Here is a 17,773-nt window from a genome sequence, read left to right as displayed (position 1 = left end):
AAAATAAAAAAAATGAAAATTAGGTCATCTTAAAAACCTAATATTTTTCTATAATGCGCACATTCGTGACATTTCCGCATGTAAGTTTTTTTATCTTTTAATCTGGGTTATTTTGATCTTTCAAATTAAGTACTCCACTGAGCGTGTTCCAGCGTGCTTTTAAACTATTTGCTGTTACAATTGTCAGTTTTACACTGCATTTTGATTCGCTGCTCCAATGCAAGGTACACAAATCAATTAATTGTTGCTATCACATTGAAAGAGAGAGCAAATTGCAGAAGGGCAAGTATTTCTAGATGTGAGAGCGCTAGTCCCGATTATTGAAAGCCCGGTCACACAGCGCTTTACGGCTTAAGCACGGCCAAAACACGTCAAAAAGTGGTCTCCCTTGAAGCAGACGAAGTTATTCGCGTTGATGTCTGGATGGATGTTGGATGTTATCACGAAGAACTTTGCAGTGCCGCTTTGCTCCTCCGGCCTTTCCTAGTCCTTTGCCTCCTTTACCGCGTCCAGACATGATGGTGCGAGTTGATTGTGGTGTAGCTGATGAGCAATCCAAAAGCCGAATGAGTTTAAACAGTCGATTTATAGACGCTGGAAAAATCGGAACGGCGTCAGACGCGGTAAAAAGTTTTGAACTACTCAAAATTTTATTCCGCGGACAACCACGGGCGGCACGCGTGGTAAAGACGTGCAACACACGTGAAACACACGTGATAACCGTGTTCCGGCAGTGATTAAAACTTCGGTAGACGCGGTAAGACGTGGGTAAGACGCGAGAGTTTAGCGGTCTGTTACGGGCAGAGCATGCACGGTCATCGCATTCTGACGCGTGTTACGCGTTGGTATCACGGGAAATAGCGTGTGTTTAGCGGCTTATCACTGACAAAATACTATGGATTTTTCCGCGTACATACACGTGGCTGGACGTGGTTAGCCGTGCTTAGGCAGTGCTTCAGCAGTGGAACAGCCGCCAAAGGCCATACCCCGTACAAAGCACGGCCAAACCAAAATTGACCCCCCCCCCAAAAAAAAAAAAAAAAAAAAAAATACCACTTCCAACGACCGCGTCCACCAGATTTTCATAACTTTTTGTACGTGATTTAGACGTGGAATGCTGTGTGACCGGGGCTTGACGCTCTCTTTTGTCGAAGCACATGGGTAACACCTGTATAGTTAAACGGCTAACTTCTCGGCGGTGCCGCGCATGACTTCAAAGGAGAGCAGCAGTTGTCTCTTCTTCTCTAGCACCTCCTGGGCCCCGTTTTATCAAAAGATAAAATCGATTTTAAATTTCCTTGCCACACAGGCTGCCATAGACTTACAGTTGAAATCAACTATATAATCAGTTTTAACTCTTCATAAAACAGGGCCCTGGTTAGTTGTATACATTAGAAGTAGCACGAATAGTAATGCTGGGACTGTATAATTGCATTATAGCATTTCGTACTATCCCTGATACAGTAGTGTTCTTATAACTGCAGCTGTATCACAAAGAACATTGTTCATGATAATTCAGGGCCGTTGCAAGCTTTTTTCAAGGGGTGCGTTTTGACACTGCAAATGTGACCCTGCATGACAAAACCGACAATAAGTCGCCAGACATGGATTTTTAGTGAAGGGCATGATTCTGAGGAATGAGACTCTAAGCTCTAAAATAACGCAATTCAAATGGACTCTCCTAACCTATCTGAACATTGAAAAGAAAACATATAATTTAGAAAAAGTGTTTACTGGAAGAAGAGGCTGTAAAGAATAGGGTCTATTTAAGCGCTTAATCTTACCAACCCGTGCTACCTGTGCAATCAATAGAACAAAACAGGCTGTAAACCTCCGGAGCAACAACAATGAAAGAATCGTAATATCAATGAATATTAAGCTGGAATTCCTCGTGCTCTTTTAGCACATTCTTTATGTGACTAATACCAACTTTCAAAACAGTATCGCTTTAACCTTCTAAAAGTTGTTAGAGTTGAAAGGGAAGAATGTGTAAAGAGTTTTATATGAAATCCAGAATTGCCTCTTAGACATACCTGATCAAACCAATCTACAAACAAAAATATTTGGATTTTCCTCCCATCAAAAAAGTTAGAAAAAGAAGTATTCACGCAGATAACAATGACGAAATCGCGGTATCTCAGCTCTTGTTACGCGTGTGCTACGGTCTTCATCACTGTGTATAGGTCTAGAGCAATTAGTCATACAGCCCCCACGATTCATACAGCCTACAAGTTATACATCTCACTATACAACCCACTATTATACAAGCCACGAGTTCGACGCTGTAATAGTTAGCAAAGCTCAGGAATTCGACACCAAGTAAAATAGGCCCCCATATGAGTTCGACACTCTTTATAGGCAAATAAAGTCCAAGTGTTCGACACTACGCAAAGAAGGCTCACGAGACTGACACTAGATGAAAAAAAAGGCCTGCGACACCGACAGGATGAATAGCGTCATCGTATTCAAACCAATAAAAATAATATAATTATCATTTATATAGGACGTTTTAGCGGCACATTAAAAACGCGTATTGTATTCCGCTCAATTTTTTACCGTTCAATATCAGAGCATATTGAACGAATCGCATAGACCAACGTATTAATTCACCATAGGCTACCGTTGTTACTTGCCGTTCAAGATTATACAAATGATGCACAGGATAGAGTGTGTTAGTGTAGGCGTGGTGCACTCGAGAGTATTTACAATTGTGAAACATGCACGAGGCGAAGCCGAGTGCATGTTGCACTATACATTGTAAATACCCGAGAGTGAGCTACGCCTCCACTAACGCCACGAAATAATCCTGTGCATCATTTGTTTTATAAAATGGGTCGAAAATTCGAAAACTAACATCATTTTTCAGCGTTTTTCACGTACCTTTGTGGGTCAAGACGTCCGAAGATGTTCGTCCCAAACATTTACGCACGTCGCACTCGCGGAAGTCCCGCACATACAGTATAAGTATAATGGGGGGTTGGGTTTCCGGACACTTAAGTTCCCGCATGAAAACTTACTTATTTTACATAGAATATGCACCCTTTACCTTAAAGACTTGATATAGACTCCTCATATAGGCCTACTAGACAACATACTCTGAAAACGGCGTGAGAATTAACCTGCTAAATCGTTGGATTTGCTCTTCAAAGTGACTCCATGTACGCGTCCGGTCCCATAACGCTTTGTCTACTGTACTGTACAAAGTGTACGTATAGTATACAAATATCGACTGCTGCAGAGGGAGATGGTAAAACTATTTGCACCGAGGTGATTTCTCAACAGTGCTATGTCCCGAGACGAAGTCGAGGGACATGGCACTGTTGAGACATCACCGAGGTCAAATAGTTTTACCATGGCCCGAAAGAAAGCAGTCGATATTTGTTTTATATCCCTCTCGAGCATTTTGCTAGAGTGATGATGGTTTCCTTTTGGAAAAATGTGCTGGTTTCCTGACGTTAAATCTAACGTTAATAGGCCGTAGCAATGCAGCAGCAGTGCGTGCAGCGCGTAGCGAACGACACCGTTGGTTCCTACACTACAGCGTGCAAAACTCCGAAAGATCGAGGAGGTCCAGGACTACGTTAGAAGTAGGTCTAAAGCGGCTTGGTTACCCACATCATCTTCAAAATCGCTTTTAGTTTATTCCTAATTCGTACCTGATCTGATATGGTGTCCTTCTGCTGCAATCATTCCTCCGTTACTTGAAGCACAGTCACTTTGTCAATAATGAGCTGAACTGCATTGATCACACTAACGAATACACATACACGCCATCGCACCACAGATTTCTGTAATGCCGTCGCGCAATTCCAAAGCGCTGCTCTAGCGCCAGCTACAAGCCACGCACAGGACAGTCGCTCAAAAGTATCGCTACTACGCGCACTGCGTACATTCTTAAGTGAGAGATGTCGATATCGATCACACGATCACGATTGGGTGCAGATCGTGGATTCACAAAAGTACTATATCCCGCTGGCTAGTAACCAATTGCACCGCATCCAGCTGCTCGTAGCTAGCTAGTAAAACTACACCATTGGTTCGTGCTCTGTACAATCCTATGGCAAGAAGCTTTACATGAGGGATATAATAGAGTATACGTACGTACGCCACACATGTTATGCACAAGGGAAGACAGGCCGGCCGGCCGGCAGGCGTGTTTTTTTTAGACGGCGCAGATTTGGGAAACTAAAAATTCATCGGGGACCCTATCCCTAAACCTAACCCTAATTCTAATCCTAACCCTAACCATCAAACCCTAACCCTAACCCTAACCCTAACCCCAACCCTAACCCTAACCCTATCCCTAACCATATAACCAAAAACCCTAACCCAACGTTTTTCCCATAGGTTTAACACGCGCCATGCCCCAATCTGTGCCGTCTTTAAAAAAAACGCGGCCGGCAGCCCGAACTAGAAGTTGTTTACAGGATTGACAGCGCGTATGCATGCAATTCATCAAAGGAGCCGCCGCGCGCACAGACGATCGGCAATCTACAATAGGATTACAGGCAGTGCAATTGTACTGAAGTAAAGGAAGGAGGTGTGTCTCATTTCAGCGCTTCCTATTGGCTACATTCTTGAACCCATTTTATAACACACGATATTCAACTCGTTTATCGCGTGAGCGCTTGCTGAATGCGCAAACGCTTGCTACTAGTGCGCGTCATTTTGATACATTTTTTCACAAGCGCGCAAACATCTTGCTAGTTGTTTGTTTCATACGCAGTTTTAGGGGCTTCCCCTTTTCAGCGCTGGGATGGGACAGTGCTGCCGAGTCAACTTCAAAGACGAGTAGAAGCTGGGTAATTTTGTGCAGTTCATGGTTGCTCTACTTGATTGTATAGATGATTATAATTATATTGGATGGCCTTGATTCATGGAATACCGGGGAATATTGCACTCGTTAGAGTCAATATTGCACTCATCTTCGATTCGTGCAATATTGGCCCTAACTCGTGCAATATTCCCTGGTATCCCATTCATAGCCATCCAATATAATATAAATACTGTATAGGGTGTCCCGGTTGTGGCAAAATTCGTAACAGTTAACAGTTCTCTATGAAAAGATGTTGTTTAATAAAAATTGAAAGATTAAAAAAAAAGTACCATTCCCGTCTATTGTTGTTGTTCTTGCTATTATCATTGTTCTTCTTCGTCTTATTATCATCATCATCATTATTATTGTTATTATCATTATTGTTGTTATCATTATTATCGTCCTTACTATTACTACTACTAATCTTATTTAAAGAAGAGGTAGAAAGGAGGTATTCATCCCCTAGAGCTGTTCTTGCTGACCATATACACTCACTCAGACAGAAAAAAAAGCTTTCTGTAATATGTGCGTATTCAGGTCAGCATACGAGAAAACTTCCAGTTGTGAGGTGAAGTGAATTTACAAGGAAATATTTCACAAAATGATCAATGTCCCAGCGCACACCTGCTTTACATGATCTGGAGGGGGCGTATAGTCATCAGCGAAGGTGCGGATTTAGTATGAATTCACACACATACACACACACACAAAAAAAAACACCCAATGTTATCGTCTAACAAGGTATTTTGTTCTTGTTCAGGAAAGGAAGATGCAGCCATGAAAACAGTTATTTATTACATTAAAAAATGTATCACTTTGAGAAGAACTAATTATATTACAAACAAAAATCGAGGATGTATCGCTGCGATATAAAGTTTTCATCGATTGAATTGCATACATTTACAGGAGTCGGGTAGATAGGCCTACTTAACTAGCTCCTGGAGCGGTGAAGAAAAGGGAAAAATCTTACACTCTGTCTATGTATCGTCTAAGAAATGGGGAAAACTTATAATATTAGCATGACGTCATTATAAAAGACCTGAACTTGACGCCATACGTAGTTCTTGTTAATTGTTTTCCCCTTATGCTACATACTATATACGAATAGTTGACATGTTATATAGATGACGCTGCTCATCCTGTCGGTCTCATGGGTCTTCTTTGCCTAAAGCTGGTATCTCACTGAGCGGCGAACGTTTGCGCACATAGCGAATTTGAGATTCGCCAACTTTTCTGACGAATGTTTGCGAAAAATCAAAGTTCGCTTCTGCCATTAGCGACAGTTAGCGACTTTTAGCGATGATTAGCGACAATTAGCAACACTTTAGCGAATGTTTGCGAAAGTGTTTGCGAACACAGGTGGCGACTATTAGCGAATGTTAGCAAATGTTAGCGACAATTTTGCAAATGTTACCGACAATTTTGCAAATATTAGCAACTGTTTGCAAATCCTTTGCGACAATTATGCGAATGTTCTTGGACCTAGAAAAGTACCAGGCGATTGTGTATAGTAAGACCCATAGAACGACATAAAACCTTCCACTGAATTCAAATCTCTTGTGACAACCGTTCAAGATGGATTTCCAGTATATGGAAATAAATTTCTGCCAAGAAAAGGCTCAAGGTGTTGCTATCCTTGAAGAGCTGCTTTGTCAGGCTGCTGCTACAGCTATTGTACAGCATAAGAGAAATAAAATAAAGAAAAACAAGAAAGGAGGAAGAAAAGAAAGAGAGTCAGAGAGTGCTTGTTGCAGAGGATAGACTTTGGTCAATATGAAAAGCTTTTGCAGCAATTACAATCATGATGGAGATGTCAAGAGCTTCAAGAGCTTTCTTAGAGTGGAACCTTGTCTGTTTCAGATGTAGGAACCATGTGGTTACTATCTTGTTCGCTAGCAGTAGCGAATCATATAAAAATGTTAGCGACACCGTATTACGACCGTTTGCGAATTCTTACGAGTGTTTTGAGAATGTTTGCGAATGTTTGCAACTGTTAGCGAAAATACAAATTCGCAAAGGTTCGCAAAGAAATTTTGAACATGTTCAAAATTTCTTTGCGACAAGAAAAATTGTTTGCGACAATAAAAACCGTTTGCGAACTTTCTTGCGAATGTTAACGAACCTTTTGCAACCGTTTACGAACCCTGGCGAATTCCCAAATTCGCTACGTTCGCAAACGTTCGCCGCTCAGTGAGATACCCCCTTTAAAGTGTCGGTCTCGTGAGCCTCTTGTAAAGGCCCCGTCACACTACAGCGAATGCCCAAGGAATGCCCAACGTATGTCCAATAAATTTGAAAATTTGAAGATATGTTAACATCCATTGGTAATACTAGAATAGTTCGTAACATGCTTGGCGGTCTTTGTATTCATTAGCTATTCGTCGGGATTCGCAGGGATACGCTGGAGCCGATTTTATTTTTTAAACATGTCCAAAATCTCCAGCGTATCTCTGCGAATCCCTATAAATAGCTAATGAATTCAAAAGACGTCAGACATGCAAACTGTCTTCACATTTTCGAATTCGTTGGGCTTTCGCTGGGCATTCGTTGGGCATTCGCCTTAGTGTGACGGGGCCTTAAGTATAGTATCGTTTTCGTGAGCCTCTTTTGATATAGTGTCGGTATTGTGGGCTTTGTTTGCGTAGTGTCGCTCGCTCAAGCCTTCTTCGCGTAGTGTCGGTTTAGTGAACCTTGTGTGTGTGTGTGTGTGTGTGTGTGCGGGTGTGTGTGCGTGTGTGTGTGTGTGTGTGTGTGTGTAGTGTCGAACTCATGGGCTTTATTTGCTTAGTGTCGAACTCATGGGATGCATTACTTATGGGCGTAACTCGATGGCTGGGCTGTATGACTCATGGACCTACATGTATTTTCGATGTCGGTCTCGTGGGATGACCATGAAGACCAGCCAGGGTGGACTAAATACCCATACCCGTCTGGTCACATGAATATGAAAAAAAAAGAACAAAAACAAATACATCGCTCTTGAGTCTTAGCCATCTATATGTGCGGAGGGGAAAAAAGCACACGTTCGAGTTACATAACACACACACACACACAAACACACACAAACACACACAAACACACACGCACACGCACACACACGTTAAAAGCATTCCAAAGAAAGATGATTATATAATGATAAGCTTGTTAATAATCGAAAATCCATTTTCCTCTTTTCCTCTCATATCAGCTCGCAAATATCACGGCCCATCTCGAGAAAGCAACGGTCGATATTCTCAACTACATACCGGATCCTAATTTTGATGGAATTGGAATGATAGACTGGGAAAAATGGTTGCCACACATGATTTTGAATGGTACAAATAAATACCGCGAATTTTCAATCGCCCACGTCCGCAATCTCCATCCAGACTGGGATGATGCGACCATCACCAGCGTCGCGACTCTGGAGTGGATGCAGGGGACCAGACTCTTCTTGGAGAGCACTGTCAAATTGGCAATGCAGCTCCGCCCAAAAGCCTTGTGGGGTTTCTATCACTACCCTTACTGTCCTGTCATAAGGATGGACAACCGGACCTTCTGCGATGAGCGGATGGTCGAATTCAACGATAAGTTGATGTGGATGTTTAACGAGACTACAGCCATGTACCCAAGTATCTACATTAAACCTTCGAAGTTACATGGCATAGATACCGTTATCCCCACTCTGAGAGAGGCCTTCAGAATGAGAGAACTCTCGAGTGATCCAAAGGGTGTGGTCCTGAGCTACACAAGGTTTAACTATACCGGTACCAGCTATTACTTCACTTTGGTAAGTTATATGTGTATATACACTTTGTTCTGCTCCCTTTTGATGTCTGGTTTCATCGTTGGTTTGCAATATTGGGTGGCCTACCAGCGGGTAATAGCCTAAGGATAATTATATCGATGTATAAGGGCATGTGCGTATATGGTGACCAGGGAGGTGTTAGAAAAGGAGAGACAACTCTTCGTAATTCATGCAAACACATGCTTTGGTTCAAAGCGTTACAATGGGATGCCTAGCATTCCACTATACGCTTTGAAGTCATGCTCTGCACCGCTCTAGTTGCAAGGCGAGGTTCGGAGACGAAGAACGCATTTCACCTTTCGTTGAATTACAAGCTTTATTTCCCCGTAAAATTTTAAATGAAATACTCGAATTGATGAAGAGTAGGTTAGGAAAGAATTGAATATTATAAACATGTATTTCTACTTTCTTCGTAATGCGCAAATTGAAATGAAAATTAGGCCATCTTAAAAACCTAATATTTTTCTATAATTCGCACATTTCCGCATGTTAGTTTTCTATCCTTTTATCTGGGATATTTTGATCTTTCAAATAAAGTACTTCGCTAAAGCGTGCACCAGCGCGCTTTTAAACTATTTGCTGATAAAATTGTCAGTTTTACACAGCATTTTGATTCGCTGCTCCAATTCAAGGTACACAAATTCATTGTTGCCATCACATTCAAAGAGAGAGAGAGCGAAATGCAGTAGGGGCAAGTATTTCTAGATGTGAGAGCGCTAGTCCCGATTATTGATGCTCTCTTTTGTCAAAGCACCTGATTTCCAACTGTAGTTGAGCGCATTTATTAACTTCTCGGCGGTGCCGCGCATGACTTCAAAGGAGAGCAGGAGTTGTCTCTCCTTTTATAACACCTCCCTGATATGACTCATGAATGCAGCGAAAATATCGAGTGCGCATCGTACAATATAGTAAACGTCCTGGGACAATAGCTTTACTCCCAAACATTAATGTCTTTTTGGTAAAATGGGTAACTGGAATGCTGATAGGGCAATATTGTCTTCGAGGAAAAAAAAACAAGCAGAGCTAAACTTAGGAGATTACGCCGAAGGTATTATGTAGATAAGATTCTTCTTTTTCTTTGGATCTTCTTTTTCTTCTTTTTATTATTATCATTATTATCATTTTTAATATTACTACTACTACAACTCATTATTATTATCATTATTATCATAGTTATTCTCATTATCATTACACTTATTGATTGCTATTATTATTATTATTTTCATCATCATCATCACAAGAAACTTGTGCCCTCAAAAAGCACGATCTCGTGTGCTGGGTTGTGTTTGTTTGTTGGCTTGTTTGTTTGTTTGTTTGTTTTTAGTGTAAATGTTTGTCTTCGGATTCGATCGGTCCGTGGTTGATTTGCTTGTCTTGTTTCCGTTATAAATTATTCATACACAGATGAATACAATATACATGAAGGTAAACGAAAAAAAAAGTGTTTAAACGAATATTCTATTGTATCCTCTATCAACGAGATGAATTCCCTTGTATATCACGGTGTGAGTATGGTGATAAAGTGTATCTGAGTTAAATGAAGGTGATCAGATGAAAGAAAAGGCCACCTGTGAATAGGCAGTGATCATCAGTTCGGAGTGTGTTTGTGTGTGTGTGGGGGGGGGGGGCAATAAAAAAAACCCAGGATATCAATAAAACATCTCGTGTAAATATAAATTGTAAAATCATATACATTATGTAAACAGCAAAGAATAATCTTATAGCACAAACACATTATGCGTTACATTTGATTGAGCACTGAACGTATAGACATGATTTATGCAGTGAAGTGTCTTTCTAAGGCTGTTTAACATGATCTTTGCAACTTTTTATTGCGTGTTAATGGGTATGTGAAAAAAAGGTTTGGTAAAACTGTTACTGCTGTATTCGGGCCGTAGGAATATCATTCCGAACAATGAATCTCAGGAATAACGAACCCCCAGAATGAAGGGCCGTCGAATAAAAAGAGCTGTAACAGTATTACTGATAAGTTTGCATGAGGTATTTTAAATTGTAAAATTCCATAATTTTTGGGTTTTATGCTGGTCGGCTGACTTGGATTCCACTCGAACAATACATTTAATTGTATTTTGATTTATGATAGTGGTCTGCTGAACAAGAAATAGAAGGGAGTATACTATTCTTGGCTAATGATTTTATATTCATATTGGGCTTAGAACAGAAACATTCGATATCATGCGAAACGCTATGCAAACATAACGCAACAATTGCCGGTGTGACGCACGCCCACACACACACGCACACACACACACACACACACAACCACCACCACCACCACACACGTTCAAGATTTGAAATACAGTCAGACCATTAAGTTATGTTACTCCCGCACGCGTTTTTTTTAAGACGGCACAGATTGGGGCATGGCGCGTGTTAAACCTATGGGAAAAACGTTGGGTTAGGGTTTTTGGTTATGGTTATGGTTAGGGTTAGGGTTGGGGTTAGGGTTAGGGTTAGGGTTAGGGTTAGGGTTTGATGGTTAGGGTTAGGATTAGGATTAGGGTTAGGTTTAGGGATAGGGTCCCCGATAGATTTTTAGTTTCCCCAATCTGTGCCGTCTAAAAAAAAACACGCCTCCCGCACGCACTGCGCACGGGGCTGCTTCGTGCGGCTGCGTGCGGTTTCGCACGGGTGCGTGCGGCTCCGTGCCATTTCGTACGGCCTCGTGCGGGTGCGTGCGCTTCTGTACGCCCCCGTGCGACCCCGTGCGACCTCGTGCGCCTCCGTGCGGCTGCGTGCCACCGTCGAGTGCGTACCATCTGGCACGCTACCGTGCGAGGTGTTGGCACGGTACCGTGCGTGGTGTTGGCACCCTACCGTGCGAGTCCGTGCGAATCCAGCATCCTGCTAGTCCCGATACGGGACTCATTATCTTTTTTCTCACTCTCTCATACGCCCTCATTGTCGGTAGCGCAAAGTCTTCTCGATCGCGACAGTCCACGCATCGCGCGAGTCCACTAATTGCTGCCCCCGGAAAAAAAAAAAAGATCTACACTTGGTCTTTCCTTATACACACCCTCAACGACGGTATTTCCGTGTGCGATATTGCTAATACCATACACACCATAATAGTACACACCGTATACGAAGGCAGTCCAGGCAGTGGACTAGCATGCATGAATCCATTGGAGGCCGTGCGTGCATGCATTGTAAATGATAATATCCCCTTTGTAAGTGTGTGCTCATGACTATGTGTGCGCCTGCGTGTCCATGTCTGTGGATCCGTGCCCATGCCTGTGTGCCTGCAAGCGATCGCGAGAAGACGATACGATGTACACACTGTACAATGTTCAATGAAAGCCCTTACAAGTGTGTGCAACTGCGTATTACATGTAAACACTCATGCCTGTCCAAAAATGGACGATTTTCTACATTGCAGAGATCACTGCTAATCTTTCTAAAAATATGGAGTACCATCACCGTGGGGACTGTGTACATGTATCTCTCCTTGAAAAGAAATTGGAAAAATTGTGTGGCTGTATGTGTGTCTTTATCACTCGATAACTTGAACAGCGTAGAAATAATCTTGGTAATAATGACAATTAACAACAACAACAACAACAACAACAGAGAAAAGCTACTGTACAATTACATTACGGGAACCATTATTGTTGATGATGATGATGATGTTGATGATGACTCAAAAAGTAATAATAAATGTACATTGTAGATGTTCCATATTGTTACATTATCAGTATGGTGTATTAGTTTTACTATTTTTGCCTCTCTTAGAAAAAAAAAAACACACACACAATCTTTGTCCTTTCTGATATTCCCCAAAGCCTTGATATAATATGTAGAGCTTACACATTGTCGTAAGCCGGAGATTAAAAAAAAAAAACATCGTCGCTGCAGGATAGGTCGGTATATCAACAGTTTCCGTCTCGATAGGTTTGTAATCTTGGCAAAATACTGACAACTACTAGATTGCTAGAAGAAAGCGAAGTCATATGTGGATTTAAAACTTTTTTTTTGTGATGGCTTATGCACCAACATGCCCCTTTGATAATGATCGATTAACCCGCGAGTATCGTAAAAACAAACAAACAAATACCTCGGGAAAATCCGATTTGTGACTGGTTACTTCACCATAACATTCGCGTGCATGTGTAATTGCCTAATTGTTGGATGTTGACTGGATGTTGGTAAGCTGGCTTAGTGCATTGTGGGAATGTGGGTAAATAAACATCCATCATGGCGGTTGGAACGATTTGCCGATCGATGAATAGCGTTATGTATGGTGTGGTTTTGTTTTCAGCCTAGTTTGGCACTGTCTGATGATGAAGCACAATCATGTCATATTTATGCTTCTTTGTCATACAACTTGTACCTCGCATCCGGTGTATCGGATTATCATTAACCATGCATTGTTCCATTGCGCTGACGGGGGAACTAACCCGTAAAGAACAACCTCGGGAGATTGTTACGATAATCAAAACTGTTTCGGGCTATCGGCATCTGAAAAACATTATTCTAGCTCTTGACTTGACTCCGCCACTAATTGATATGACGTAACCCTCACTAACAGGGTAAACTGGCACCTCGTCTACAACCACACTGTCCACTGTTCACCTAGTCTAATGCCATCTCGTCTAAACTCGCTTTGTCTACTACCAACTCGTCTACCAACCATTTTTTTTTTCATTCAGTATTTATTGGTAAAAAGCACATGCCATTTACAGCAAAGAATAAAAAAAAAAACAATCGAATTACAGAATCACATAATAAAAAAGTGCAGCAAAACAAAGTGGATACTTAAAATATCACATAACAAATATGACAAAAATACCTTGTAGAAAAAATATACAGTGCAAATTAAATGTCAAACCTCCATTTTTGAAAATGAATACCAAGTTTGCCTTTCTTTTTAGAAATTCTATATTCTATTTCTTTATTATTATTTAAGTAAACCTGGAAAGATTCAAAAGTAGGGGTTTTATTCTGGAATTTACAGACATATATGAAATACTTTACAGATAAAAAAATATATGATATATAAGAGTCTCCATAGAGACCGAACATTTTCTCAAAGTTAGAAAATATATAATTTTTCTTTTCCTTGTGATTTATAATATCTATTATCTTTTGCCATAAAAGTAGTATATGGGGGCATAAAATAAACAAATGTAAAAAAGTTTCAGGCGATTTATTACAAAAGAAACATAATGATGAATCTTTTCTCTTGATTTTAAATAAAAATTCATTTAATGCTATTGCCCTATAAAACAGTTTTACAAAAAAAGATCGTAATCGAGTATCAATAGTGCTTGTCAAATTTCTCATAAGGATTTTTTCCCATATGGGAGAATTTAGGTTAAATGAGTCATTCCAAAAAGAAAAATGATTAACTGGGATGACCTTTTCCAACATTACATCATATACATACTTGAAAACCTTACGAGTTTGCATAAGTTTACCTACAGTCGTTTCAAAAATAAGATCTTTATTTATTTCTGAATGTGTGAGCCATTCTTGTGGAATATTCTTCATTAGAAAATTATATTTCCTCCTATCAGATTTATCTATATCATAATCAAGCACCAGCTCTTCAAATAATTTACTCCCAGGGTGAACAGGATCCAATAAGTCATTAATATAAATCAAACCCTTCTGTAACCAATTATCATATTCAAAGTATTGTTTTGATCTGGATCGAATATTCTTATTAAACCATAAAGACTGGCATGCACCTATTTCAGAATAAACTGATCCAAATTCAGTTTTAATCAATTTTTCTCTGAATGAATACCAGGACCTTAAAGAATCGGCTAACTGAACAGATGGCAATTTATTTAAAATAGATTCTGGAGCATTAGTTTTCCACAAAATATCCGTTACCGGAGAGAAATTCTCTAGAACTGAAAGCTCCATACGTTTCCAGAAACTGTCAAAACTTTCATCATGTAACATTTTAACCCAATTCAATTTCTGAGAAAGAGCAAAAATCGAGGGGTCGATCATTCGTAAACCACCCTGGGAGTAATCATTACATAAATACTGCCTTTTAATCCTATCATTGCCCCCATTCCAAATGAACTTATACAATATAGTATTCAAAGATTTGAAAAACTTACTAGGAATCTTTATACACAAGACTGAAAATTGATAAAGGAGTTGGGGCAATAATAGGGTTTTTACAACACAAATCTTCCCAATTAAAGAGAGATTCCTAGCTCGCCAACAATTAAGTACACTTTTAATTGATTCTAATTTGGGCAAAAAATTCAAATTAAATAACTGATTTACATTCAAAGAAAATGTTATACCAAGGGTTTTAAATTGATTTTGCGTCCATTTAAGGCCTTTTTCAGAGAAAGGAAAGTCAAGGGAGCCTTTTCTAGAACCAATCCATACAGCCTCAGATTTTGAAATATTTAGTTTACAACCAGAACAAACAGCAAAAGTGTCCAACAAATTAAACAAAGTATTGAAAGAATTTATAGATCCATCTACAAAGCATGTGGAATCATCGGCTAATAAGGATATCTTTAACTCCTTTCCCTCCACAGGGATACCTTTAATATTATCATTTTGTCTTACAGCTTGAGCCATAGTTTCAATAACTAACAAAAACAAATATGGGGAGATAGGGCAACCCTGAAAGATTCCCCTTTCCATGTCAATGGGTTTTGTTAAAAAACCGTTATTTAAAACATAGCTCTTTCTTCCAAAATAAATTGACCTAATCCAACCAATAAATTTATCTCCAAAATCAAATTTTTTTAGGACTTTCAATAAATAATTATGGTTTACACTGTCAAAAGCTTTTTGAATATCTAACAGAAGAATTGCTCCAGGTATTTCATGAAAATCAGTATACTGAATTGTATCAATTAATAATCGAATATTATTCCCAATATGTCTCCCTTTCATAAACCCAGACTGATCAGTATGAATTAATTGATCTAGTATTTTCTTAAGACGGTTTGCCAATGTTTTGGCAAGAATTTTGTAATCAACGGTTAATAAAGATATCGGTCTAAAATTCTTTAAAAACAAAGGGTCCTTATCTTTTTTTGGAATCAGAGTGATTATACCATTCCGCTGGGAAGAAGACATAAAGCCATTTTCCATGGAAAAATTTAGGGAATTTAAAAGTAAATCAGAGATATCTTGCCAAAAAACTACATAAAATTCTGCGGGGAGCCCATCAAATCCCGGAGATTTATTGTGTTTCATTGATAAAAGCGTATCATATAATTCTTTTTTAGAAAGTGGTTTTTCCAAGAAATATTTATCATTCTCGTTTAAAGTAGGTATATCAATGGATTCCAAAAAATCATCCACAACTTCTTCATTATCCTCAATATGATTTTTATATAAAGTCTGAAAAAAGGTATAAATTTCATTCTCTACTTTAGTTTGATCTGAGATAACAACACCAATTTCGTTTTTAATTCTATATATACTTTTCTTTTCACCCATCCTTTTTTCAAGATTACAAAAATATTTCGAACTCTTTTCTCCTTCTTCTATCCAACGAACTTTCGAACGAATGATTAAGCCTTGGGTTTCATAATCAAAAATTTTATTTAATTGAGAGTTCAAATTTTCCAGTTCTTCAATGTAGTGTTTATTACTTGTATCTCTGCTTAATTTCATCTGAACTTCCTCAATATTCTTAAACAATTTTTCTTTTTTGGAATTTCTTTCCTTCTTTTTCCGAGAACTATACTCTATACAGGTCGCTGTAATTGAGCATTTCAAAGAATCCCATATAATATTAGGATTGCATTCAGAATAACGATGTACAATTTTAAATTCTTCAATTTTCACTTTTACGGTGTTAATGAAATCTGAATCATTATGTAAATAATTACAATTAAGTTTCCAAAACCCTGGCCCCCTTTTTACTTGCGAGTCCTTAAAATTTAAAACAACTATTGAGTGATCAGACTGAATCCCAGGAAGAATCTTTGAACTAACACAATTATTAACAAAATTTTCTGAGACTAATATAAAATCTAATCTAGAAAGAGCTATAGGATTCTTTTGGTGTCTTGTATACTGTTTTAGGTTCGGGTGAAAGTCTCGCCAAATATCATGTAAATTGAATTCTTCCATTAAAACTGAAATCATATCCCTAGATTTAACATTTGCATGAGTTTGCTTACCACCTTTATAGTCCAAGGGTGTCAAAACAGCATTAAAATCTCCAGCACATATCAGGGGGGTATAAGTGAATTGTTCAATCTTAGCAAATATTTGGAGAAAAAAATCAGGGTCATCATTATTGGGACCATAAACATTCACTAAAGTTAAAGGTACATTATTAATTACCACTGATAAAATCAAATATCTTCCATTAGGATCAGCAAATAAAGAATTAAGAGTAAATGAAATATGATTACGAATTAAAATAGCGACACCCCTACTATTAGATGTATAGCTTGAAAAAAAGGCCCTTTCACCCCATTGCTGTTTCCAATAAGATTCATCACAAGGAGAAGAGTGGGTTTCCTGTAAAAAAAATTATATCACTGTCAATTGACCGTAAGTAATGGAACACTTTTCGCCTTTTTATATGATCTTGTATACCCCGGCAATTGAAAGTTGATAATCTAACATCCATAATGTAAATATTTAACACACAATGAATTAGTACACATCTGTATAAATAGAGATAACAAAAATATGTAATCCATAAAATCAGATTGGGTATTATGAATTTAAGCACTGAAAGCATTCCACAAGAAAAAAAAAGCTGCATAAACAAAAAACTTATTCAAAGTGATTGACACCAACATCATCAAATGAAAACAGATTTAGGACAACTAATGAAGAAAAAAGAGTTGCACTAGGTTACAAGGTAAAGGGCCTCAAATAAAAAAAACAGCCCAAACCAAAAGTGCAAGGCATGTGGCGATTCGAGCAGAACTGTAACTGAAAGATGACTAGAGTGCCTTCAAACAGAAGATGCAAAATACAGTACATGCATAAGTTTTGAAATTTAAACTCTAAAATAACAAACAAAAACAATTTAATGGTCTTATGACCCCTGTCTCCACCATATAAAATTTATACACACTAAAAAAATACAAAAGTATTTTCAGCCCCAGATTATATCTTAAATCATAAGATATCACTACTCACCTTATCCTGACACTTTAGGGGTGACTGTATACAACTGTATCTCATCATTTAATAAA

The 17,773-nt window shown here is 38.8% G+C and overlaps 2 protein-coding genes across 2 annotated transcripts in view; one reads left to right on the top strand and one right to left on the bottom strand.

The window, feature by feature from the left end:
- Window positions 1-17,773, top strand: part of LOC139724262 (hyaluronidase-like) — a 59,042-nt gene that overhangs the window by 7,596 nt on the left and 33,673 nt on the right. Inside the window, exon 2 of the mRNA XM_071635404.1 lies at window positions 8,004-8,585. Coding sequence (XP_071491505.1) covers window positions 8,004-8,585 — 582 coding nt within the window. The remainder of the gene's footprint in view (window positions 1-8,003; window positions 8,586-17,773) is intronic.
- On the bottom strand, window positions 13,440-15,242 carry LOC139724282 (uncharacterized). The gene has a single exon (XM_071635424.1). It carries the CDS (start codon window positions 15,240-15,242, stop codon window positions 13,440-13,442), a length of 1,803 nt encoding a protein of 600 aa, XP_071491525.1.

Source organism: Diadema antillarum, unplaced genomic scaffold, assembly GCF_040938485.1.
Source record: "Diadema antillarum isolate AM-2024a unplaced genomic scaffold, OU_Dant_1.0 scf00000210, whole genome shotgun sequence".
NCBI lineage: Eukaryota > Metazoa > Echinodermata > Echinoidea > Diadematoida > Diadematidae > Diadema > Diadema antillarum.
Note: the sequence above shows the minus strand (reverse complement) of the source record. Positions and strands in the feature narration are given on the sequence as shown.